The sequence below is a fragment of the Cyphellophora attinorum genome (assembly GCF_001299255.1).
Source record: "Cyphellophora attinorum strain CBS 131958 chromosome Unknown Contig6, whole genome shotgun sequence".
NCBI classification, from domain to species: domain Eukaryota; kingdom Fungi; phylum Ascomycota; class Eurotiomycetes; order Chaetothyriales; family Cyphellophoraceae; genus Cyphellophora; species Cyphellophora attinorum.
The window spans coordinates 940116-962683 of NW_017253234.1; the positions used below are offsets into that span (position 1 = coordinate 940116).

The window sequence follows — 22568 nt, forward strand, 5'->3', positions numbered from 1 at the left end:
CCGCATACATCGGAACCTTTTGCGCTGTAAAATGCCGCTTCCAGACAGGAGGCATTTGGCGCTGCGAACTTGCGAGGCTCCAAGGTGCCGTCAGCCCTATGCACAGACAGGGTATAGGACGACTAACCTCGCAGCGACATATAGTAGTCACTCTCACCTATACCGCCTGTGGATTCCAGGGAGATCCTTCGTACGGTCGGAGACTAGGCTGCACGTGTTGACTTGCTGATCTACGCACAGCGGGCCTGATGCCTACTAGGTAGGTCAACGTGCGTAAAAGTACACTGACGGCACTTGGCAACCTCCAGTGTCTCGCGCCTTGCTCCAGACAGAGCGGGCTTGTACCTCGGGACCCCGCGACTCGAGTCGAAGAGTTTGACCACAGCCAATCGCAGACGGGCGCGGGAGGACGCCTCGTTTGGAACCCATGGACTGCTCGAGACTGCGAGCCTAGGTCCATGTAGGTTTGGCTGTATATAAGCCATGCATCCGATGCCTGCCTTGGACTTGAGGAAGGATACGAACTCTATTTCTTCATCAGCTCCAGCTGTTCGTACCACTCGAACCTCACGAAAGGCAGCCTGCGGATCTCAGCACCACAACCTCGGACAGAACTCTACCCACGTCCACCATGGCTCACCAGGATGATACTGCCGCCATCGCGGAGCTGGAGGAAGTATTTGCGCTGCAACGTGCCGCCTTTCTCAAGAATCAGTATCCATCGATCGAGGAACGGAAGTCGAACGTCGGCAAGATTCCTGGCATGCTCATCGCGAACCGCGATGCCATCCGTGATGCCCTGAATAAGGACTTCGGCAACCACCCCGAATCCACCAGCGACTTGGTCGAATGCCTCGGCGTCGCTGGTCGAGCTGCATATGTGTTGTCTCAGCTTGACAAGTGGTTGGCCACGGAGTACCGAGACGTGGACGGCCAGATGTATGGCGAGTCCAAAGCGGAAGTACGCTACCAGCCGAAGGGCGTCGTTGGAAATATCGTCCGTAAGTCCACTCACCACCACGGCCTACGCACAAGCAGCGTCTGACAACCCTCTCTCCAGCATGGAACTTCCCCTTCGACCTCTCCGTAGGCCCACTTTGCGAAATGCTGGCGGCGGGCAACCGCGTCGTCATCAAGCCCTCGGAATTTACGCCCACAACCGGCGCACTGCTCGCCAAGATGATCTCCGATACCTTCCCGCGGGATCTCGTCGCCGTCGTCAACGGCGGCCTCGACCTCTCCCGACGCTTCTCCCAGATTAAATGGAACCATCTTCTCTACACGGGCGCCCCAAGCGTCGGCAAGATTGTCATGGGCGAAGCCGCCAAGAACCTCACGCCCGTGACCCTGGAGCTCGGTGGGAAGTGCCCATGTATTTTGACGCCTGGCGCTGTAACTCCTGAGAACGTGCACACCATCATCGGCACTAAACTCCTCAAGAACGGCCAAATGTGCATCTCGGTCGACTATATCCTCGTCCCCCGCGCTGACCTTGACACGTTTGTCAACTTGACCAAGAACCTCTTCGCCGAAGGCGCGCCCCTTTCGGGGTACACCAACTCCCTCGACAACACAGGCATCATCTCCTCCCGTCACGTCGAGCGCCTCGTCGGCCTTGTCACCGAAGCCGAGTCTGCAGGTGTACAGTCCATCGCGTTGGGCGGCGACCCTTCCCCAACCGACAACATCAAACGCCAACTTCCCTTGACCCTCCTAATCGATCCACCACGCCACCTCAAAGCCATGACCGACGAGATCTTCGGACCCGTCCTCCCGATTCTCCCCTACGACTCCCTCGACACCTCCATCGACGAAATCAACGCCGGCGAGCGGCCCCTAGGCCTATACGTCTTCTCCCCCGACGTCAACGCCGCGAACGCCATCATCAACAACACCAATTCCGGCGGCGCAGCCATCAACTGCGTGGCTCTGCAGGGCGCACTACCGAGTCTGCCGTTTGGCGGGAGTGGGATGAGCGGGATGGGAAGGCATCACGGGGTGGAAGGGTTCAGGGAGTTTAGTAATCCGAGGGGAGTTTTTACGAGGCCGGTGGGGAATAAGGATATGATCAAGCGTTTTTGGCGCCGTATAGTGAGTTGGCGAATGGGGTGGCGGAGGCGGCGTTTCAGCATGCTACTGGGGTGCCGGGGACGGTGTGAGGTGGAGGGTGGATTGCTTTGCTGGATGGAGGGCAGGGTGGTTTGCTAGGTAGACAAAACGGATGTTCCGAGTCCTCAATCCTCAGCTCGATGCTCGGCTGAGCTTCAAATGAGCTTCATTTGCTTGAAAAGGACGACTTAGCTATCTGAACTCTTCAACATGCCTTTCCATTCACTTACGCTTGGCAGCAGTCATCCTGGTCTATAGACGCAGCAGTGAATAGGTCCTGACCGAGTCATCGGAGTGCTTGCTCCGTGTTCGCCTGACTCTTTGCTGTGCTGAAGAGGTATAAGTACGTGTCCTGCCCTCAACCACTTTCTCTTTCTTCTCTTCACCCGAAAACATCGCCGACACATCGCTCGTCATGTCAAGATAGCGTCTGCTGTTATCGGATGGGGCGAGCCCACTTGCCGATGTCAGTTTACCACTGAGTGCCGTACTCGTGCTCAAGTTGATCCGGCATACCGATGTTGACGGCAGTGCCTATGCCGCCCTCCCCTCTGTCTCTGTTCTGTTCCTTTTGCTTCTCCTTCCAACAGTCCATCCCACGCCTCTGGTTCAAAGCCCAGCTTCGCCGGTCCCTCTCTTGCTTCTGGCCTTCTCCTCACCTACCGCAATGCCCCTTGCACCGAAAGGCAGCGGCAAGCCCCTCTCCTTCAACTCCTTCTCAATCACCTTCCACCGGCCTAGATCCTTGTCTTTCTGGTTGACGTGTATTCTCTTCGCGTGCATCTTCACGTTCGGCGCCTGGACGAGCTGCTCATTGCTCTGGAGGAGATCGAATGTCTTTGGTGGTTTGGCGGGCTTGATGTTCTGGATCGCGGTGACGAGGTCGGTGTAAGTGGCAGCGGGGTTGGCGGCGAGAGAGGAGAGGGTTGGATCGGGGATCTTTTTGCCGGTGATGAGGGTGAGTTGTTTCAGAAACTGGCGGGAACATTAGTTCGAGTCAATAATGAGTTGAGTAACGGGTTTGCTTGCCTCGAAGGTCCGGCGGTCTTTCATGTTCAAGGGGGCATTCATGAAAGACATCGGATCGCCGCTGATTTCGCCGGTGCTCTGGCCCCGGGCGAACTCTTTTGCGGTCGACGGATGACCAGGCGTGAGTATAAGAGGTTGGCGGTGGTCATATGGTTCGGAAGGATACATGACTGTGAAAATCGCTTGGTGGACGGCGTACCAGATGTCACCTTTGAATTTTCTTGTCTTGTCGTTCCATCTACGCGCCGGATTAGTTGGTGTCGCTCATCAAGGGAATCTGCGACTTACGGGACGTACTGCTCTGACGCAGTGGGCGTCTTGTGCTGGTAGACACCATCGTCTCCCAACCAATCTAAGCCGTCCCAGGTCTCGGCAGGCTTGTAAGTTTCTTTGGCTACCTGCACTTTGGGCACTACCTCTGGCACGGGCTTCCTCTTGAACACACTGACAACTCGTTCGCGTAATGATTGAGGTTCAGCCACAGGTTCCGGTGGTTGAGGTGGCTCATAGTTTTGAGCCGGGATTGCGTGCCGCTCTGGTGGAATTGGCAACTGAGTCTGCTCTTCAGCCCGCCGTTCGTACTCTTCTTGCTGTTGTCGCAGCTGCTCTTCCTGGTATTGCTCCGTCCCCTGTTGCTGTGTACCCTGCTCCTGCTGCTGTTGTAGCTGCTGCCGCTGTTGTCGCTGTTGCAATTTTCGCTCCAAGAAGCTCGGTCCGCCATACGGATCCTTGAGACCTGGCGGGTTGTCTGTCCCCCATATCTTCCGCCGTAACTTTTCTGTAAATGGCAATTCAGAGTTGTGTCGTGTCTGCTGCGCGTTGTGTCGCCTCCGCGATGTCAACTGGGCATGGCTTCGGCAGGATGCACAGATGTATGGGGACGCGGAAGATCTTGATGCAGATAGCACCGCAGGCGAGAGACGCTGTGATGATGCCATATCAGCCGGAGTGAGCGACACAGGTGACAGGTCGAAGGGCTTTGTGTGTCTCGAATTTAGAGATCAGTCAATGATCAACTACAACTTTCAGGAACATCGCGACTTGCAGCTCCGAATCTTTGCCAAGGCTGGGTGGAGTCCTCTCTGACGGATGATTGACTTCAACAAGTCCATTCATAAGTCTTCATGGCAGTGAAGAGATTCAGAATCCCAGCTCTGCCTGCAGCGGAGGTATGCTGATAAAACAAATTACCTGGATGATCTAGGACCCCAAACGAGGCCTTGACTGCATTGGCGGACCGGTGGATGGGGGAGAGAATGTCTACAGCGATTTTGGCAATCTTCTAAGGTATGGAGGGCTCATCTGGTGAGCGTCTGGACTTGGAGCTCGAACTATTGAAATCCATGTATCCCGACACACTGGTCTTCGACGCGAAGTCACGCGAAATATCCTTCTCGATTGATCAACAGTCGAACGACAAACTAGTGCTTCGCATGGGGCCATCGTATCCGACCCAAGGAGCGCCTGAGATCATTTCAGCACGAAATGCCGCAGGGAGAGACCTGCGACAGCAGATCAAGAAGCTGCTACAGGAGGTCTGTGCTTCGTCAGGTGACTCAGACAATCCTGGAGAAGTTCTGGACGCCGTGATCGCGGACTACATAGGCATCGCTGGCTCAGCCGAGGTGAACGACCACGAACGGCTCGTGTCACCTGCCTACGAGCAGCGAGACACGCCAAAAACCGTGATCATCTGGCTGCATCATCTTCTGGCGACCGGAAAGCGCAAGCTTGCCATACATCCGTCTGTCTCTGCAGACAAGATTCGTGGTTTGACGAAGCCTGGTTATCCCGGGGTTCTGCTCTTCTCAGGTGAAAAGTCTGCAGTTGACAACCATGTCCTTGAGCTGAAGAGTCAGAACTGGCAAGCATTTGCTGTCAGATATGAAGAAGGCGAGTTGTGGAACTTCGCTGAAGGCATACGAGAGGTGGAAACGATGGCCGAGGCGGTACAATGCGTTGAGGAATCCAGACGTGAGCTTTTTCTCAAGGTCATTGGCGTTAAGTGAAGCTCTTGCTTCACAGTAAGCCACCACGAGTTTTGGCTGTTCTCGGCAAACAAGGCTCTGTTGACAGTGTCAGTCATCTGGCCATCGAATAAGAAGTTCAGCCAGAATTTGAGCCCTTCTATCCCCTCATCGCGGCAGACAACTCCTCGCTCCTCTGCCATCTCGAGCTCTTCAGTCGCGACCCCAACACTCCAGCCGAACCGCGAAGCTGCTTCCTGAGCGGTCACACCACAGCCATAGGTCACCCAGTCCCACGGCATGGCCTGTTCTGGGGGCGATTGCCGCAACGATTGCAACCAGCTGGTAATCTGCGCGAGCGCCCTCTCGTCTGTCCAATTTCTGGGCTGCACAGCAAGCAAGCCGCTTCTGAATTGCCGCAGGCGAACCGGCAAGCTGAGTCGATCCCACGCCACGGCCGCTTGGTGAAAGTCAGTGGGACTGATCAGTTCGACACCATTCCGAGCACGGTTCACGATTGCCCACAAATCGACTAGTCCGATGATACCACCGTTGGATCGCAGAATGCCTCTTTTCTCATCTGTGACGTATTCAGCCAGGTTGCGGGATAGCTCGGTGATGTAGAGCGTATTTGAGCTGTTGCCAGAAATATCCTTGGTCGCGATCATACCTAGGGCACTGGCACTTTCCGCAAGCAGAGGATTTGCAGTGCCACTTCCGGACTCATTGGCAAATCTTTCGGCAAGAGCTACTATCTCCTTGGCGGAGGCCATCAGTGCTTCCAGATCCTCAAATGCAGAGCCCAAGACTGCTTCATTGTTTCGGCGTGCTTGAAGGCCACGTTGCTCCAGGCCTTTGATGCCAACAGCTGTTGATGGCGGCCGGCTGTGGGGACCGGACGAGTCAGGAGTGCTAGTGCGGGAGGGGGTTTCGCCCTGTGGTATAGGGGGTGCTTGCTGCAAAAGCCACTTTCTCTGCAGGAGAGCGCTTTTCAGTTTCTCGTAGAAGGCTTTGTCTCCTCCCGTTCGGAATGAGAACTTAACGCTTTGGTCGCCGTGATCCTCATTCAGATTTAAGCTTGCGATCTCGGGGCCTGGAGAGCTTGCACGCTCCACTGGGGAAGCGCCAGTACTGGTGGGCGTGAAGCGAGGGAGGTCTGCCCCGCAAAGCTCACATGTTCTGAGCGATGGATGATTGTGGAATGTACATCGAGGACATGTGATTGTGGCGCCATCCGTAGACACTGGGACTGGTGTTTGCTGATGCGGAAGCAAGCTTTGCGATTGTGGAGGGGCCGTATTGTAGGTAGACTTGCGCTTCACATTGGCTGCGACCGCCGCCTTCATGACGCGGGGAAAGTCCGGCACAATGCCACAGGTCAGACATGGTGGCAGCGGAAAAGCTTCGGTGGCAATAGTGGCATCGAAATTTGACGGAACTGGATTTGTAAACGAGCATATCGCGCAGACCCAGTTCCCTCGGTCTATTTGTGGTGATGAAATCCGGGTCGAAGCATCGGGAAACGGGCTCGAGCTTCGGGAACCTGGAGAGGAGGAGGATGCCACACGCTGCACAGCGGGTGATGTGGCAACATGTTGTCGCAGAGTGCCATATCCACGCTTTAAAGGCTTCGGATGGAGGGTGACCTTGGCTGACGAGCGGAGAAATCCAGCTTGGTACTCGTGCCTTTCAACATCCTTCAGCTCGACAGCTAGTGAATTGTTTCGCGGATCAGCATCGTCTATGTAGCATGCTCGATGCGATGTCAGATAGGCATGGCCTTTCTGGCAAGACGCAATTTTGAATTTGCTGCTTTTATCAGTCCATTGCTCGGCTGTAAGTTGACAAAGTCGACTCACCCTTCATATAGACCAACGCTGTCCTGGACAAAGAGCAGTGTCTCATCTGGCAACAGAGCTGGGCGTGAGCCAGTGGTCAGATCTGGCTTGGTGAAGAACATCCGGGCATTGAGAGGTTTCTGTAGACCCTGTCATCTTCGGTGATTTCTCGTCATGACAGGATCTAGGTTCTTGTCAGTCTCTGTGATCTTTCTCTGAACACATCACTGTCATGTGCAGCTGATCTGCATTTCAGAGCTTGACTCATGCTTGATATCAGGCAGTGTCCAAGATTCGTTTGCATCTGGTCTAGACTGCCAAGACAAACACGTGACTCAAGAAGGTAATCTCCACCGCTATTTCAACCTGCCAACTCTTTCTCCCGCCATTCCCACACCTTTCATTCATCTCACTACATCTCCTGTCATCGACACATTTCCCTTCTGAAGTCGAGACAACTGTGGACCTGTCCAAGCAGCGAAGCCAAGCGTCTACGAGCAAGAAGACTTCGTCATGTATTCAGCGACGCCAGGGTACCCTCCCTGGCAGTCGAATGGCCACTACATTCCACCACCAAATGCTTACACTGCAGTACCCGCGCGGCAGACATTTGCGCCTGGAACGCTGCCACCACCACCTCCTACATATCATCCGCCTCCATTTGGTGCGCAAGCGCCTAACCCACCTCCGTCCTTGTCGCAAGCCGCAGCGCCATCGCCAGCTAAGAAACAGTGGTCGCCTGCAATCCGTGACTACGTTAGCCGGTCGTTTGCACAAGAAAATGCTATTCCAGAAGTCTCTAAGCCGGAGTTAGAAGTCAGACTCAGATCCATCATCACCGACATGGCCGCTTCAGGTCGTCTTGATACGATAGATTGGCCAAATTATCCTTTACCCCAGCAGATAATCATGGAGGAAAGAACTCGTGCTGCTACTACACCTTTTGTTGTCGCGTCCAATTCTACCTCGAATCAATCGAGCTCCCCTAGTACCAACGGCCATCGTTTCCCTTCGACAACACCTAACCGTAAACGGAAGTCAAATGACATGTCGGACGAGCCTGATGTGCAGACTACGCAGCCGCCGTGGCAGAAAAACAACAAGGCTTCAACAGGTCTCGCAGATCGTGTCTCCTTTGCTCCTGTGGACAAACGTCAAAAGATGGAAGAGCCCAAAGCGATGAGTAAGTTAAATCTGGAAGCCCGTAAGAAGAGGTTCGATGCCGGTCGTTCTGGATACGCTTCGCCCACCACGCCCCATACACCCCACAGCAACTCTCCGGAACCAGAACAAGTAGGACCAATCATAGGACGGTCACAGAAGCTGGAAAAGAACTACTTTCGTCTCACATCTGCTCCAAATCCGGATGATGTACGACCGCTCCCCATTCTCAAACAGACTCTTGAGCTCCTCAAGAAAAAGTGGCGAAGCGAAAGCAACTATGTCTACATTTGTGATCAATTCAAGTCGCTACGACAAGACCTGACAGTGCAACACATCAAGAACGACTTCACAACTATGGTCTACGAGATTCACGCCCGGATAGCACTAGAGAAAGGCGACCTCGGTGAGTATAATCAATGCCAGACACAGCTACGGGCATTGTATAAGCTGGGCCTTGGGGGTCGACCAGTGGAGTTCAAAGCGTACCGGATTCTCTATTTCATTCACACATGTAACAGGACTGACATGAACGACGTCCTCTCCGAATTAACCCCAGCAGACAAGAAAGAAGACGCAATCAAGCATGCCCTCGACGTGAGATCAGCCCTGGCCCTCGGCAACTATCACAAGTTCTTCCAACTGTACCTGAAGGTCCCTAATATGGGTGCATACCTGATGGACATGTTTGTGGAACGCGAGCGTCTAGCTGCTCTTGCTCGAATGTGCAAAACGTAAGTGCGCCCCTCTAGCATAAGCCTTACGGATTATTAACGCGTTGCAGGTACAAGCCAGACGTCAAGCTGCGATTCGTGACCGAAGAACTCGCCTTTGAGACCGACGAAGAAGCTGCACAATTCGTTCTCGAGCACGGCGGCGATGGTGCCGCTGACCTTCTAGAAGAGAAGGATGGTCATGTCCGCCTCGCAACAGGCAAGATGAGCCAAGTCATTGAAAGCGCCAGGGCTGCAGCATTCCGATCAGTCGACATCAAAGGCCAAATTTGATGCCTGCACTACGGCACCGAATACACTAACGCATATTCCTGCTTCTTCGTCGTTCTGATGGGTCACACCTGGACCACATCTTTCATTTCTTTTCTGCAATGGACGTTTCAGCATGGCGCTGGGAGGTATTTGCATCAATGGGTTTCAAAGAGCATGTTCGACTTTAACAAGATGATGGGTCCCAGCGGGAGTCTATAGAGATGACGAGCGTTGCCGGGCAGACTGGGCTTCCAGTGTGTGGATTTAGACATAGCCTGCATCAGGCCAGAGGAGATGTTGCGTCGTAGTAGTTCGGCAGCGCCCTCTCCAGACGAGCCTGGAGCACAATCAAATTTCATGCTCAACTTGATGCTGATTTGCTTACTATTACTCGCAAGGCGCTACAATTACAGGCCAGACCACAGGGTCTGGTCTGATTGACATTGAGGTGAGGCTACTCTGACCATCTATTTCAATTTTCTCTGCGTCGTCCACAGACCCTACCCAGATGAAAAGCGACTTTAAAGCAGGATTCGAAATGCGGATCGACGACTTTCCGGGCACCCACCCGCAGTCGACAGGCTACGCGTTTGACTGACCTTAGGTAGGTATATATGGTCACCAATATAGATGCATCATACTCTGCGGATTGATGATCTACTTCCTCGTGGCCGATCAACGGCTGATCTGCACCTCGCCTGTAGCGAGAGGTTTATTGCGACTACCTGGAACGCCTCTGGCTCGATCAAACTCCGGCAGTCGGCTCGCTCGAAGTGGCATGCCAGTAGGCATGACTGCCAATTTTCTCGCGTATGAGCAGCGGATTCCAGGCGCGACTTCAGAATAAACACCACTACTACTTGAGAGCGACGCTGGAGCGGGACGATCTCTTCGCTCCTGGCCCGCAGGCTCTCAGCTCATCATCTATACACTCAACACGAGGACAAGGAAGAAAGAGAACACGAACAAGGCCTTTGTTTCCCCGGGCTCTTTTGCAGCCATTGGTGCCCACCAGCACCAGCCGCCACGCGGAAAGCCCACCATCAACGACTTCCTGCGAACCTCAAACTCGATCCATCCACCCCCCTGCATCGAATTCCGTCCCATTCCCGTTCTGCTCCTTCCGTGTCCGACCTTCCACATACCCAGCAGCACACTTGCACAGGTGCGGGCCTGGACACGTGTTTGACTTCGCCCCTTTAACATCACTGCCAACGCACAGCCTGGGTTCAGCGCATAGATTCGGACATGAAGGTGAGTAACAAGAGTCCTCCTCCTGACTACTGCCCCTCCGAAACACGTTGGCGCCCCGTACTATTTGTTCCTGGTCCGCAAAACGTGCCGCTGACTCCACCATCTTCACGACGCAACTCGCTGACCCCTCCTCAACGCACCAGGCTATACGCAGGTCGCTCAAAGGCGACAAAGATCAGAGCAAGCCGCCGCATTTCAGCCTTACCGCAAAAACTGCGACCTCGATAGTGCCGCCGAAGAAGGTCATCAAGGCGCTGTATGACTACGAGCCCCAGAATAAAAATGGTCAAGAGCTAGCATTTCACAAGGGCGACTTCTTCCACGTGCTCAGGTACGTTGCCTTATGACCCTGAATCCGACGAGACATCAGCCTCCCTGTATTTGTTCTTCTCGATACATGTTCATCCTAACGCGCGCAATAGCCGAGAGGACGACACCGAATGGTACGAGGCCTGCAATCCTCTCATCCCGACCGCGCGCGGCCTGGTGCCTGTCGCATTCTTCGAAGAGATTGGCAAGACACAGCGCCAGAGCGGACAGTCTATCGCATCGGCCAGTGAGCGGACGGACGACTCGGGAATATCGGACGTTGGCACCAATTCACAACACCACCGGTCGGCGTCATCTGCGACAACAAAGCCGTCACATCAGAGAGGACTGAGTGCGATCATGGGTGGGAAGACTACAGGCGCTATGGTATATGGAGTGGTTCAATATGATTTCAATGCCGAAAGAGCAGACGAGCTGGAAGCAAAAGCAGGAGAGGCCATAATAGTCGTTGCACAGTCGAATCCCGAATGGTTCGTCGCGAAGCCAATAGGACGGTTGGGAGGCCCAGGGTTGATACCAGTGTCCTTTGTCGACATCAAAGACACTGCAACCATGCAGTCGGTGCCGGATCCACTAGAGGCAGTCCGCAAGGCTGGAGTACCACGAGTGGAAGAATGGAAGAAGTTCGCGGCCGAGTACAAGAACAGCAGCATCAGCCTGGGCAAATTTGATGGAAGTGTACAGCAAGCGACCAACGACATGGGTCGCATGAGCATACAGAACGCCCAGGGAAAGAACATATACGTAAGTGCCACTGCCCTGTCACTTGGGGCGTCACTGACCCTCACAGCCGCCCTCAATGTCAGGGCCAGACCCCAACCTGCCGCCTGCACCAATACAAGCCTCTGTACCAAGATACTGTTTTGACAACGACATGTACTGGTACATCATCGAATGCCAGCTTGACGACGGCCGCTGGTTTGAATTATCACGATATTACGCTGACTTTTATGACTTACAAATCGCCCTGATTGAAGCGTTTCCTGTCGAGGCTGGGAACAGGAAAGAGCCGCGAACACTCCCATTCATGCCTGGCCCAGTGGCGCACGTCACAGACGCCATCTCCAACGGCCGAAGGCAAAACTTAGACGACTATATTAAACAGATCATCGCCATGCCACCACACATATCAAAGAGCATTCTGGTGAGGAATTTGTTCAAGCCGAAACCAGGGCAGGACTTCGAAATTGACCCGAATGCGCTGAATGACGACTACCGACTATCTGGCGGTTCCCAGCAATCACTGCAACGAATACAATCAAATCAACAGCAAGCGACCCGCCAAACCTCAAATCCACAAATGGGTAATGGCGGCGGAGGCTATGGTGGCATGGGACCTCCGCCGCCTGTCGGCCCAGGCGCACGCATGTCACACCAGCGGCAGCAGCCTTCTGTAGGCGGCGGCGGCTACGGTGGCCTCACTTCTCCCGTCAACCCAGGAGACCGACCCTACCTCAATCCGCAAGCATCACAGTCCTCCGGCATGAACGCTAGTGCCGCTGGTGGCGCAGGTGGACAGCTAAAAGTGAAAGTCGTGTTCCAGAACGATACCTTTGTAATGCGCTTTCCCCAGGATATAGGATTCATGGAGCTGAAAGACAGATTGAAGCAAAGATTCAAGATCGGAAATGCTGAAAGAGTGAGTGTGAGGTATGAGGATCGAGGTAGTGGCAATTCTTTGGTGGAGCTGGACAACGATAGGGCGTTGGATGCGGCGATCGATCGAAGTCAGGGCGCTTTGAAGATTCATGTTGAGGGTGGATCAGGGTCAGGCTGACTAGATGACTGGGAAGTGGCGTAGGGACACCTCGGCCACAGCTTGGCTGACTCAAGCGCAGTCGATAAGCTGATGGGGCCATGCCGGAGTCGTTGAAGAGAAGGAAACCCAACGAAAATATTGATTTGTGGTCCGGGGACGTCGTGGCCCGCCACGAAGGGGGATTCGACAGTCCATTCAACCGCTCACCTCAGAGCGGAAGGGGGGGTTCAAGGCGATCAGTAGGGGTCACTAACATTACGGCATGGTTGACGCTTGATTCCGCGATCAGTCTCAAGATAAGCGGCCTCAATATTTTGCGAAGGCCAGGGATCGAGTGCGATCGGGCAACCTACCGCCATAAGTGACAGACCACATGCGAAAGTCGTCCACTTACTGTTGGCGGGACAGTCTCAAGTAGCCGAAGTTTTCTCCGGCACTTCGAGGCCAAGGCCTCAATATTGATGTGTCAAGGCCTTCGAACGGCTTGCCGTCGTTGTTATAAGGATCCGGTATCAGAGAAACGGATGCATGCGCGAAAGAAACGGTCAGGAGGGCAGCAAAAAAAGAGAGTTGGCATATTCGCTCACGCGATACATTTCGTCTTCTCGTCGCTTTGCCGGTTTCCTCAAAAGCAAAATCCAGCGTCCAGGCTACTGGGGTTATGCCAGGTTCAGGGTCGGGTCGCTGAGATGGTGACCAAAGTACTGTATTCGTTCATGTGACTTGGAGGCACTGTCATCGGATACATTCTGTTGTCAAGCGATTTTGGAATCGATTACCATTAGCTATTTTCGCTTTTGAGGCCACGTTGGGAAATTCTATGCTCTTCTCTTGCTGATATACAGTGGTCATACAAGTCATTAATATCGTCACACTTCTCCCGAGCCCTCAAGGCGTACCAGCATAGATCTTCTGTCCCGGTACCGGCCCCTGCAGATAGTCCTCGGGCACATCCTCCGGCAATTGCCTCTCCTCAGCCCACTGCCTTATTGCATCATAGTTGACACACTTGTGGTCGGTGTTGAAGTCCACAAACGCCTTCGGATTCTCCGGCTGTGTCCACACCTGCCCAAACACGCCCACATCCGCACGGCACATCAGCTGCTGCCGCAGTATGTCGAGGCAGTGCGTGACGTGGAGCTTGACGATCGTGTCGTCGTTTTTGAACGCTCCCTGGCCAAGAGCCTTGTAGTAGTCGAAGTTGTACTTCGAGGTCTGGCGCAGGAGGTTGAGGCAGTGCAGATGGTGCAAGCCTTCGACGTTGGCGGGGTAGCCGCCGCCGTACTTGGAATTTATGCGGATGTGGTCCTTGGTGAGGCCCGCGGCGGCGGCTTGCGAGTCCGGGACTTTGATTGAGCGGTAGTTCACGCCGAGGGCTTCCCAGGCGGCGTCAACTTTCGGTGAGGCGTCTTGGCGATAGACGTCTTCTTTCAAGAATGAGCCATTGTAGGAGACGGTTGAATAGGTGATGGCGGGGCTGCCGGAGGCGATGATAGGTGGGGTGTATTGGACGGTGTGGGCGGCGCAGAGGGCGTCTTTGTTGAAGTAAGGGAGGGATTGGATGAAAGTGCCGGCACCGAAGGCGAGGCAGACAAGGACGGCAGTGATGAGTGAGTGGGGTATCGATGGGAATCGGGATGTTTGTGGTCTGTTCTGGGCGGCAGTATTGTTGGAGAGGAGGGCTTCTTGGTCGCCGCTCTCGCTGTCGGTCTCGAGCTTAGTGTAATGGGTATTGCTCATTGTGATGGGTGCTGATATTGGTGGCGGAACAAGAATGAATGTCAAGTGCCTCGGAGGCCGTGTCCGCGTTCAAGAGCGCGAGGACGAGGCTTCATATGAGTGACTGACTTACATTCTCGCTTACCTGTCTGTCTATTCTCAGCACAGCCGCGATTGGGTGGTGTGAGGCAAAGCAATGCGCAGGACATGGACGATGACAAAAGAGGTAAGTCCATGGCCGCGGAGGAGGCGGTATAGTTGCATAGAGCCCATCACACAGTAGAACTTGGTGCCCTGTAAGTGTGAGGCTGTGTGCTCATCAGTCTTGGGAAGCTGTCCACGAATAACGGAAGTCAAAAAGCTCCCGAGGTCTGGTTACATTCGAGTCCGCCAAGCTGCTAAGCTTGATTTGGGTGGCAAGACACCTAAAAATAGACCGGGAGGTACACAATCTTCGCTGACTTATCGCAGTGTTTCAAAGTACCTCCCGTATACCTTCGTTTGCAGCTACCCTTCGAGGCGACCAAGCACTACTGTGAGGCCGCCTCCGCCCCGCTGCCCACCGAAAGCTTTGCTTGTTCAAGCTCTTTCAGGCCACTGTCGCTCGGCTTGCGGGCGTCGCCCGCCCACACGATATCCGCGGCCCCAGGTTATTGTGTTCTTACGATTACCAATTACTGACAGTGTGGCACTTCGCAACCAACCCTCACTGCCTCTGACCACTCCCGAATGGGAATAACCCCACCGCCTGTACCGGCAATGACGGTCCGCGCGAGAGTGCGACGCTGCACCAGCCTGATCAGTGATCGGTCTACACAGCACGGCAAGGCTAACACAAAATCCCCGTTGCCATTTTGGTGATTTTGGGATACACCATGTCTCACAGCCTGACTTGTAAACGATGGCGCTTTTGGCTTCAGCCCGATGGTCGTGTCCTGCAGTGAGTTGTATAAGAGGTCGATGCCGTCCTACGGATAGGCACTGTTTGCCATTATCAACAACACTCTAATACATAGCACTGTTACGACTTTCTTTCCTGTTTATTTCCTATCTGTCAAACACTAATTCACGAGTCTCTTGCTGTTTCCTAACATAATCTACACAACTATCCACAATGCAGATCCCTCAATCCATACTCATGGCTCTGGCCATCATGCCTGCCGTTCAGCTGGCACTCGCCGCCCCTGTCGCCAACCCGGGTGTCGATAAATACGATAACTACGGCGACTACAAGGATGTGAAAGTCACAGACTATCAGTACTACCCACCTCCGCCACCACCTCCTCCAGCTCAACCCGAGGGTGTGTCGAAGTACGACAACTATGGCGACTACAAGGACATCAAGGTTGAGAACTACCAGACCTACAAGCGTGGCGTCGACAAGTACGATAACTATGGCGATTACAAGGACGTCAAGGTGGAGAACTATGACTACTACCCACCTCCACCACCACCTCCTCCAGCTCAGCCCGAGGGTGTGTCGAAATACGACAATTATGGCGACTATAAGGACATCAAGGTTGAGAACTACCAGACCTACAAGCGTGGTGTCGATAAGTACGACAACTACGGTGACTATAAAGACGTAAAGGTCGAGAATTACGACTACTACCCACCTCCACCACCACCTCCTCCACCAGCACCGAAGCCAGAGGGCGTTCTGCGTATTCTGACTACGGCGATTACAAAGACGTCAAGGTCGAGAACTACCAGACCTACAAGCGTGGTGTCGATAAGTACGACAACTATGGTGACTACAAAGATGTCAAGGTCGAGAACTATGATTACTACCCACCCCCTCCACCTCCTCCACCAGCACCAAAGCCAGAGGGCGTCTCAGCTTATAGCGATTATGGCGACTATAAGGACGTAAAGGTCGAGAGCTACGCTACCTACGGCCAATACTAAAGACGATTTGTGGTGGAAAGTGGATGATGAGTAGCGGTTGGAACTGTGCAACAAAGCGTTCAGCGGCATAGCGGATGGATCAAAAAGCATTTACAAAGCATACCATAATGATAGCATAGCGCGGCAAACGAAAGTACTAATAAGCCGAACGAAATTCAATTCTACTGAGTCCTGGCCGATACCTGTTCCTTCCAAGTGCTGATACCGTATGCGTCGCTACTTGAATTATTGCAAGAGATGGGCAGTTCAAGATCTGTCCACGGACAAAGCTTTACAGCAATCGCAGAGACGAGAGCGCCTCGCCACAAATACCCACGGTCCGCATCCCGCATGTAAGATTCCAGTCCCCGTTTTGAGTCCGTTCGCCGATTTGAGAGTTCAACCACAATGGTGATTGCTGGGCAAGAGGCGCTGCCTCCACGTCTGCGCCTGGCCAAAGCAATCCTGCAGATACGGCTCTATATATACCTGGTCCCGCTCCGCTTGTTGCTTTATCCGGTACTGACATACGCAACATTGTCGCAAGGCAGACTGCTTCCGTCATTGTACAGCAATATGTACTCTCGCCCCTATGTCGCCTTCGTGTTCTGGGCTTGTTTGCCTCGTATAAGGCAGCCACTGACCAAGTAGCTCGGCGCTGGAGGACTTGGCATTGCAGGAGCATTCAGGTTCTGGCAGGGGCGGAGCATGATGGCTCGTACTGTGATAGATTGAGTGGTGAAGAAAGGGATGTTGGTGTTGTTACGGGGGAATCGGGTCTTACGTGTAAATATATACACCGGAGGACGGAAGCCACGGGCCATAACAATTCATACGCTTCAGACAACCTCCCTCTCTCGAATTTTCCAGCAGAATCTCCTTACCTATTCTTACCACGGTCGTCGGTACCAGCATCGTCATCGTTAGAGACGCGACGCAACTGTCACAGACAGCCTCTCAACTTTTCCGCCAATCATGCAACTCACTCACCTCCTGTTCACCTTGACGACCATCCTCTTGGTAGCAGCAGCAACACCCCTCCCAGTCGATGGCACGATAGCGGTCGCTGGTCCTGTAGCTGCGGCATTGGCCGTGCGTGAAGCTGCACCAGCGCCAGAGCCCATACGCAAGGGGCATTTCGGCAAGGCCGACAGCTCTGACAGTGGTGAGGATAAGAGGAACGCTATGCCTGAGCCCATCGGAAAGGGTCATTTAGGGAAGGATGCGGGTGGCGCTGGGGCGAAGAAGAGGGACGCACTGCCAGAGCCGATTGGGAAGGGACATCTCGGAAAAGATGGGAAAGACAGCAGCGAATGAATGATCTGAATGGCAGCAGAGCATACCAGCGTGGCGCGCGGCAGGAATCGGCGAACGGCACGCTGGCTTTGGTGTGACAATGCATTCAGTACACTCTTGTGTAGAAACCTCGATACCTCACCCGTACGTGCCAATACAACAGTAACCCGTTCCTGGCCTTGTCACAGCTTACGAGGATCGTAGAAGTCCATCTCGTAAGCTATGTCATCGAGTTCTAAGGCGATGATCTGAGGACTTGTCGAAGACATACACGCTCTCAAGTCCGTGGCGCATTGGCGGACGTCGTCTGCAGACAACCCACGCTTGCAGAGTTGCGGGTGCCGCGGGCCTTTTCGGTCGTGGTGAGCTTCATGTGACGGCCGTCTTGATGTTGCAACGTCAGCACGTGGGCTTTCCGAGTAGCAACCTCCAGAGCACGACGGCGATTCCATTGAGCTTCGTCTAAGTTCGGATTGCAGTTGGCTGTTCTCTTTCCGTAAAGTTGCACATTCGATACGCAGTCTCTGGACTACAGCTTCTTGGCGGGCGCGGTACTGCTGTTGTGCTTTTCGGTTTTGTTGCTTCCGCCGCTGTGAAGACGAAGCACGTTAGCTCATGGTCATCACGATAAGCTCATGGCATTTTGGCGAGCCCAGGAGTAATCTCACCTCTTTCCGGTCACACGCTGTACTGCTAATGGACGCTGAGGATGTTGATGAGTTTGAGCTGCTAATTGAGCCCGAGTCCACCGGAGAATTCCAAGAGGACGGTGGTGGGGTTGAGTGTGGGCTGTAATGGCACCCCGATTCAGACATGGCGTAGTGTGGCGCGGACGGCCAACCAATGTAAGGCGCTGCGGCGGTAACTGGTATGTAAGCCGATGTTGGTGTCGCAGGGTAGAAGTATGAGAGCTCAGGCTCCAAAGAAGCCATTTTCGGTGACTGTGCAGCATCTTGTCAGCCAATGGACCTCATTGTGCTCACAATGATAGTGGAGCAACGTACTGGCGTATGTTTAGACAGGGCTCTGGGCGTTGATCTCGAGCGTGTGAAACGTTGAGTCGCTGACAGTGATGTTGTGGAAGTCGCTGCTGGAAGCTCAGTACTCAGTGTGTTGGAGTTTCAACTCGAATCTATAACCCATAAGATGATCCGACGGCAATATATCAATTCAGTAAATCTGGCATCCGTTCCTTAGACCCACAGTAGTTGCATCAGACGGGATCCCAGAATTTGCCCATGTCGCTGATCTCATATGTAATCCGAGCTACGGACTCCATTCATGGTCTTCTAGAAACATTGGTAGACAAAAGTTCGATTGCGATTCCACGATTCCTCAGCACCGTACCGATGGCAGACTCATCGGACCGCAACGAGGATCGACGATCTCTGTGTTTGAAAGCAATTATGCATGGGCGGCTTGGAGAGCACCTGGAAGTGTTGAGGACAGTCAGGGCTGACCGAATCGTGGCGACTATCGCGACCCGCAAATGAAGCCACAAGCGAAGGATGGGAGCCAGGTACACACGAGCAAGATCATGTCATACCCACCTCTAAGGCGAGGCTGCAGCGGGGCAAGATCCATGGCAACCTTCAAGAGGCAATAGGCTCTCGTTCTGAGCTGCTCTTAGGTTAATTCTCGTAACGCAGGTTGCTGTCCAGGCTATATCTCGTAATGCAAGTGGCGGCCTAGGCTAAATCCAATGAGGCCTGTGGTTAATTGATCTCGGCGATGCAGCCGGATCTGCCCTCGAAACATGCCAATGATGGCAGGAAAGCACGCTTGTAATCAATCAGCAACTGTCGATCTCCCGCAGGGACGGATGATAGATATCTGTACACGGGCACATATACCTCGCAAGCAGAGTTCATCATGTCACACCAGCACAGATCCAGGCGGTGTAGATTATGACAGACGAGAACGAACCTGGCCATGACACTATCTGAGCATCTCCGTTTCGGCCTCAGCTCCGAACGTGTCTGCAAGCTCGAAAAAAGCTTAGATGGGTCCGTTAAGTGCCATTTCTCCAGTATAGCCCACAGCTCGCGCAGACTGGGGTGTGCGATTCGGTATGGCGGCTCGACGTGCGTCGTTGAAAGAATGACCGCGCCGCTGACTCTTGCTGCGAGCATATTAGTCACTCGCGAGGCATGCTCTTACCGTCTTCAGCTGGCCAATCAGCGCTTGGGAAGGAACGACCACGAGGCAAACAGACAGCCTGGGCGTTGAACCAATAAGATCTTTGCACGATCTAGCCATCTCTGGAAGGCACGGTGGATTCTCCTGTCCGCGGCCAAACCATTCCTTCCTCGTTGCATGCTGGGGCCGAGTGAGTCGTTGTTCGTCTGCTCTGCTAGTGGGCATCAGACCACTCAATATCCACCTGAGTAAGATCCTAGCTATGCCGGCACTTATCGTAGGGGTTATCTTGAATCTTTCATGCTTCGGGCAAGTAACACGAATAGCAATGACTCCTTGCGGCTTCTCTTGGTTCTCTTGTTGAGTCGCGGATCTCAGGGTGGCGGTGGGAGCAGATCCATCGATCCGAGAGCCGTACACAGTAATATAATGCATATTCCGCGTAAGAACTGGAGCAAAAAGCCACTTGATCCTACGTGATGGATCTCAATGTTGCCCTAAGGTCGCACTGAAGGCAACACAGAGCAGGATAGCCAGCGTCGTAGACCCAACAGGTGCGTATGAAGTTTTCGACGAGTGTTGATGATACACTCACCTTACTGTGTTCGAAGTTTGAGGGGACTCTGCACCTTCTAACAGCTGACCCAAGCTTCGATTCAAACTTTCGTCCCCGTAGAGCACATCTCCAAGGACAATCAGAGATAACGTGTGCATGCTACGAGTCGAGCGACTTGGACATCTCTTGCTGTATTTACCGCATGCTGCCAACGACGAGTACTCGCCCACTTGCCGTCGGGCATCATCGACCTGGACGGCTGTTTTCGATGCGACTAATTAGAGTGCGCATGAAAGACTGCTCTCGGCGGCCTTGTCTTTCATCCATGTCCTCGGATGATGCAGTGATGCGTAAATATGCTGCTCAAATTTGGGTCACAGGGTTCAGCGGATCTGCAAGCAGTGATGTAGCGTTATCTCGAAGAGACAGCATGCCTGCACCTCTGATCGCAACAGTACAGAAGCAGAAACGCTAGTACACCAATAGGTCCGACGGTGCAGCGTATGAGGAGGCCATGTGCCGGTGGTCGACACCCAACATCTCCTGCATCGCACCCAACAAACCCGGTGACAATAGATGGCAGAAGGCTGGCGGCTAGTCTTGTTGCAGCTGGAAACAAATTCCGGAGTAGATCGGCCTGCGACTCCGTCGGATCCGCTATGCACAGGATCGTAGATCCTTGATCTGCAGGTGTCAGGACCAGGTGGCTACACCGGCTCGTATGTTCTGTCACGCAAATGCCGTCGGACTGATGATGCTGGTGGAAGGGCCCAGAGGGAAAACCCGAGGCTATAATTGCTTTCAGAATCTGGACGCATGACTGCATTGAGCGACACCTCCTGCTGCTTCGGGCTCATGGTGTAATGCTCGCTGACTGAAGGCCATTATCGGGACCTAGACATGTGCTTGAACCCAGTTGCAGAGCAAGACTCTCTGGTCAGGTAGTGCGATCAGGCCTAGTTGCTCGGTCATTCTGAAGCCTCAGACGCATCCGGACAAGTAATCGCGTTTGCCTTGGGTCTTGACTGGCTTCAAGCTGCAAAGTTGTGGCCGCGAACCCAGCCTCGAGTCCCCTCGGCACTTCTATGGCTCGCCAGAGACGCACCCAGCTTGTGCGGCCTGCATTCGATAGACAACAAGGTCCATCCGGTGGGCCCGAGTAGGAAGCCTCTCAAGTGCAGGTCTCCATTGACCTTTGGCATGGGACGGGCCATTCGGGAATGAACAACTCTCAATTCGTGTTGACTCGCTCCCAAGTACGTGGACGAAATCCTGGTTGCGCCTTCGCCGCTCTCGCGGTCGGTGTATCTGGCATTGATACTTGATGCGTCTACTGACTTTTGGTGCAGGAGACGCTCTAGGCAGCCTAAGGGCCTTCAAGGGAGGTAGACCAAAAGCTTTCCGAGGCGCTGGTCTTCGCCTGGTATGACGACGCCGACTGGACCCTTTGGTGATGTATCCAAAGGCAATGTCGAAACGGTTGACGGCCTGCACTCTGCGATGTCAGGAGCTGAAAATTCGGTAGGTAGTTAAAGTGCCCCTAAGACAGGAAACTGGAAGTGTTAAGAGTACTGGACGTAGGGTGTTCGACTTGAGCCAACAGTGCAGCGATCATTGCCTCTAGACTGTTACCCCAATTCGATGACAGTCCCAAGTTCGTCAAGCCCACCTGTCAAGAAGCGAACGTGAATGTGGCCAAACATGCAATCTTCATCGCACACACCACTGCGGCTACCACTCCAGCAGCAGCCAGTCGGTCCGGCAGGTCATTGCCGGTACTTTAATGACCAGCATACCGTGAATATTCGTCGAACCTAGCACATACGATACCTTGAAGCTCACAACGACTGAACATGCCGCACCACATCCTACACCTCGCCCCAGAAATCCGCGCTCACATCTGGCTCTTCGTCATAAAGGACAACCCGGTCCAGGAATTCAAAAGCAGCATCACATTCCCATGGCGCGGCGCCATTCCTGACCTGCCGCCAAATGGCGAGCGAGATCAAAGAGGAGCTGGCCCGAGCCGGACCAACGCTCCTGCTTTACCGCGAAGATGACGTCCCCGAAGGCAACCTTAAGCCCAAGTACATCGCCATGGGCACGCCTCGCGACAACTGGCTGTTCCAAGACGAGCGCTTCACACGACACGTCAAGTCCGTGAGTTTTGAGACCGATGTATACCATGCGCTACGCTCCGGAGAGCACTATGACCTCATGCACCTTCTATTGGACGAAGACGCGGCGATTCGTGCATTCGCATGGAACAGCAAACTGATGACCAACGCAATATCTGTGATGCTTGTGCTGAGGGAACGCTCTCATCAGCCGCGCGTATTGCCTCCTCAGGGGCCAAGTCGTCGGAGCACTCGACGCAACAATGTAGAGAAGGTCAAGTACTCCTTTGTTGTTGTTCTTGACTACGTGAGTCAGGGCATTCCGGTTCTTCTCGATCTGTCCGGATGGTGGAAATCTACGGAACACTTCTCGGCCGTTGGCATGTCGGGCGGGTGAGTGGTCTCGTCCGAGGTGAGACTG

The 22568-nt window shown here is 53.8% G+C and overlaps 8 protein-coding genes across 8 annotated transcripts; 6 read left to right on the top strand and 2 right to left on the bottom strand.

The window, feature by feature from the left end:
- Nucleotides 1–631: 631 nt before the first annotated feature.
- On the top strand, nucleotides 632–2159 carry AB675_2082 (putative coniferyl aldehyde dehydrogenase; the record flags this gene model as incomplete). Its single annotated transcript, XM_018142024.1, has 3 exons — nucleotides 632–1001; nucleotides 1061–2020; nucleotides 2074–2159. 3 exons carry the CDS (start codon nucleotides 632–634, stop codon nucleotides 2157–2159), a joined length of 1416 nt encoding a protein of 471 aa, XP_018002914.1.
- A 422-nt stretch (nucleotides 2160–2581) lies between these two features.
- Nucleotides 2582–7065, bottom strand: AB675_2083 (Vacuolar protein-sorting-associated protein 36; the record flags this gene model as incomplete). Its single annotated transcript, XM_018142025.1, has 6 exons — nucleotides 2582–2713; nucleotides 2773–3084; nucleotides 3127–3376; nucleotides 3427–3673; nucleotides 5062–6914; nucleotides 6965–7065. The coding sequence occupies 6 exons, from the start codon at nucleotides 7063–7065 to the stop codon at nucleotides 2582–2584; spliced, it is 2895 nt and encodes a 964-aa protein (XP_018002609.1).
- A 391-nt stretch (nucleotides 7066–7456) lies between these two features.
- Nucleotides 7457–9111, top strand: AB675_2084 (uncharacterized protein; the record flags this gene model as incomplete). Its single annotated transcript, XM_018142026.1, has 2 exons — nucleotides 7457–8838; nucleotides 8889–9111. The coding sequence occupies 2 exons, from the start codon at nucleotides 7457–7459 to the stop codon at nucleotides 9109–9111; spliced, it is 1605 nt and encodes a 534-aa protein (XP_018002850.1).
- Nucleotides 9112–10338: 1227 nt separating this feature from the next.
- Nucleotides 10339–12451, top strand: AB675_2085 (Protein scd2/ral3; the record flags this gene model as incomplete). Its single annotated transcript, XM_018142027.1, has 4 exons — nucleotides 10339–10428; nucleotides 10488–10675; nucleotides 10767–11418; nucleotides 11465–12451. 4 exons carry the CDS (start codon nucleotides 10339–10341, stop codon nucleotides 12449–12451), a joined length of 1917 nt encoding a protein of 638 aa, XP_018002868.1.
- Nucleotides 12452–13321: 870 nt separating this feature from the next.
- On the bottom strand, nucleotides 13322–14173 carry AB675_2086 (uncharacterized protein; the record flags this gene model as incomplete). Its single annotated transcript, XM_018142028.1, has 1 exon — nucleotides 13322–14173. The coding sequence occupies one exon, from the start codon at nucleotides 14171–14173 to the stop codon at nucleotides 13322–13324; it is 852 nt and encodes a 283-aa protein (XP_018002718.1).
- Nucleotides 14174–15305: 1132 nt separating this feature from the next.
- AB675_2087 (uncharacterized protein) lies at nucleotides 15306–16060 on the top strand (the record flags this gene model as incomplete). The annotated part of the gene is made up of 2 exons (XM_018142029.1): nucleotides 15306–15816; nucleotides 15843–16060. The coding sequence occupies 2 exons, from the start codon at nucleotides 15306–15308 to the stop codon at nucleotides 16058–16060; spliced, it is 729 nt and encodes a 242-aa protein (XP_018002640.1).
- Nucleotides 16061–17014: 954 nt separating this feature from the next.
- AB675_2088 (uncharacterized protein) lies at nucleotides 17015–17356 on the top strand (the record flags this gene model as incomplete). Its single annotated transcript, XM_018142030.1, has 1 exon — nucleotides 17015–17356. One exon carries the CDS (start codon nucleotides 17015–17017, stop codon nucleotides 17354–17356), a length of 342 nt encoding a protein of 113 aa, XP_018003108.1.
- A 4666-nt stretch (nucleotides 17357–22022) lies between these two features.
- Nucleotides 22023–22544, top strand: AB675_2089 (uncharacterized protein; the record flags this gene model as incomplete). Its single annotated transcript, XM_018142031.1, has 1 exon — nucleotides 22023–22544. One exon carries the CDS (start codon nucleotides 22023–22025, stop codon nucleotides 22542–22544), a length of 522 nt encoding a protein of 173 aa, XP_018002829.1.
- Between the last annotated feature and the right edge of the window lie 24 nt (nucleotides 22545–22568).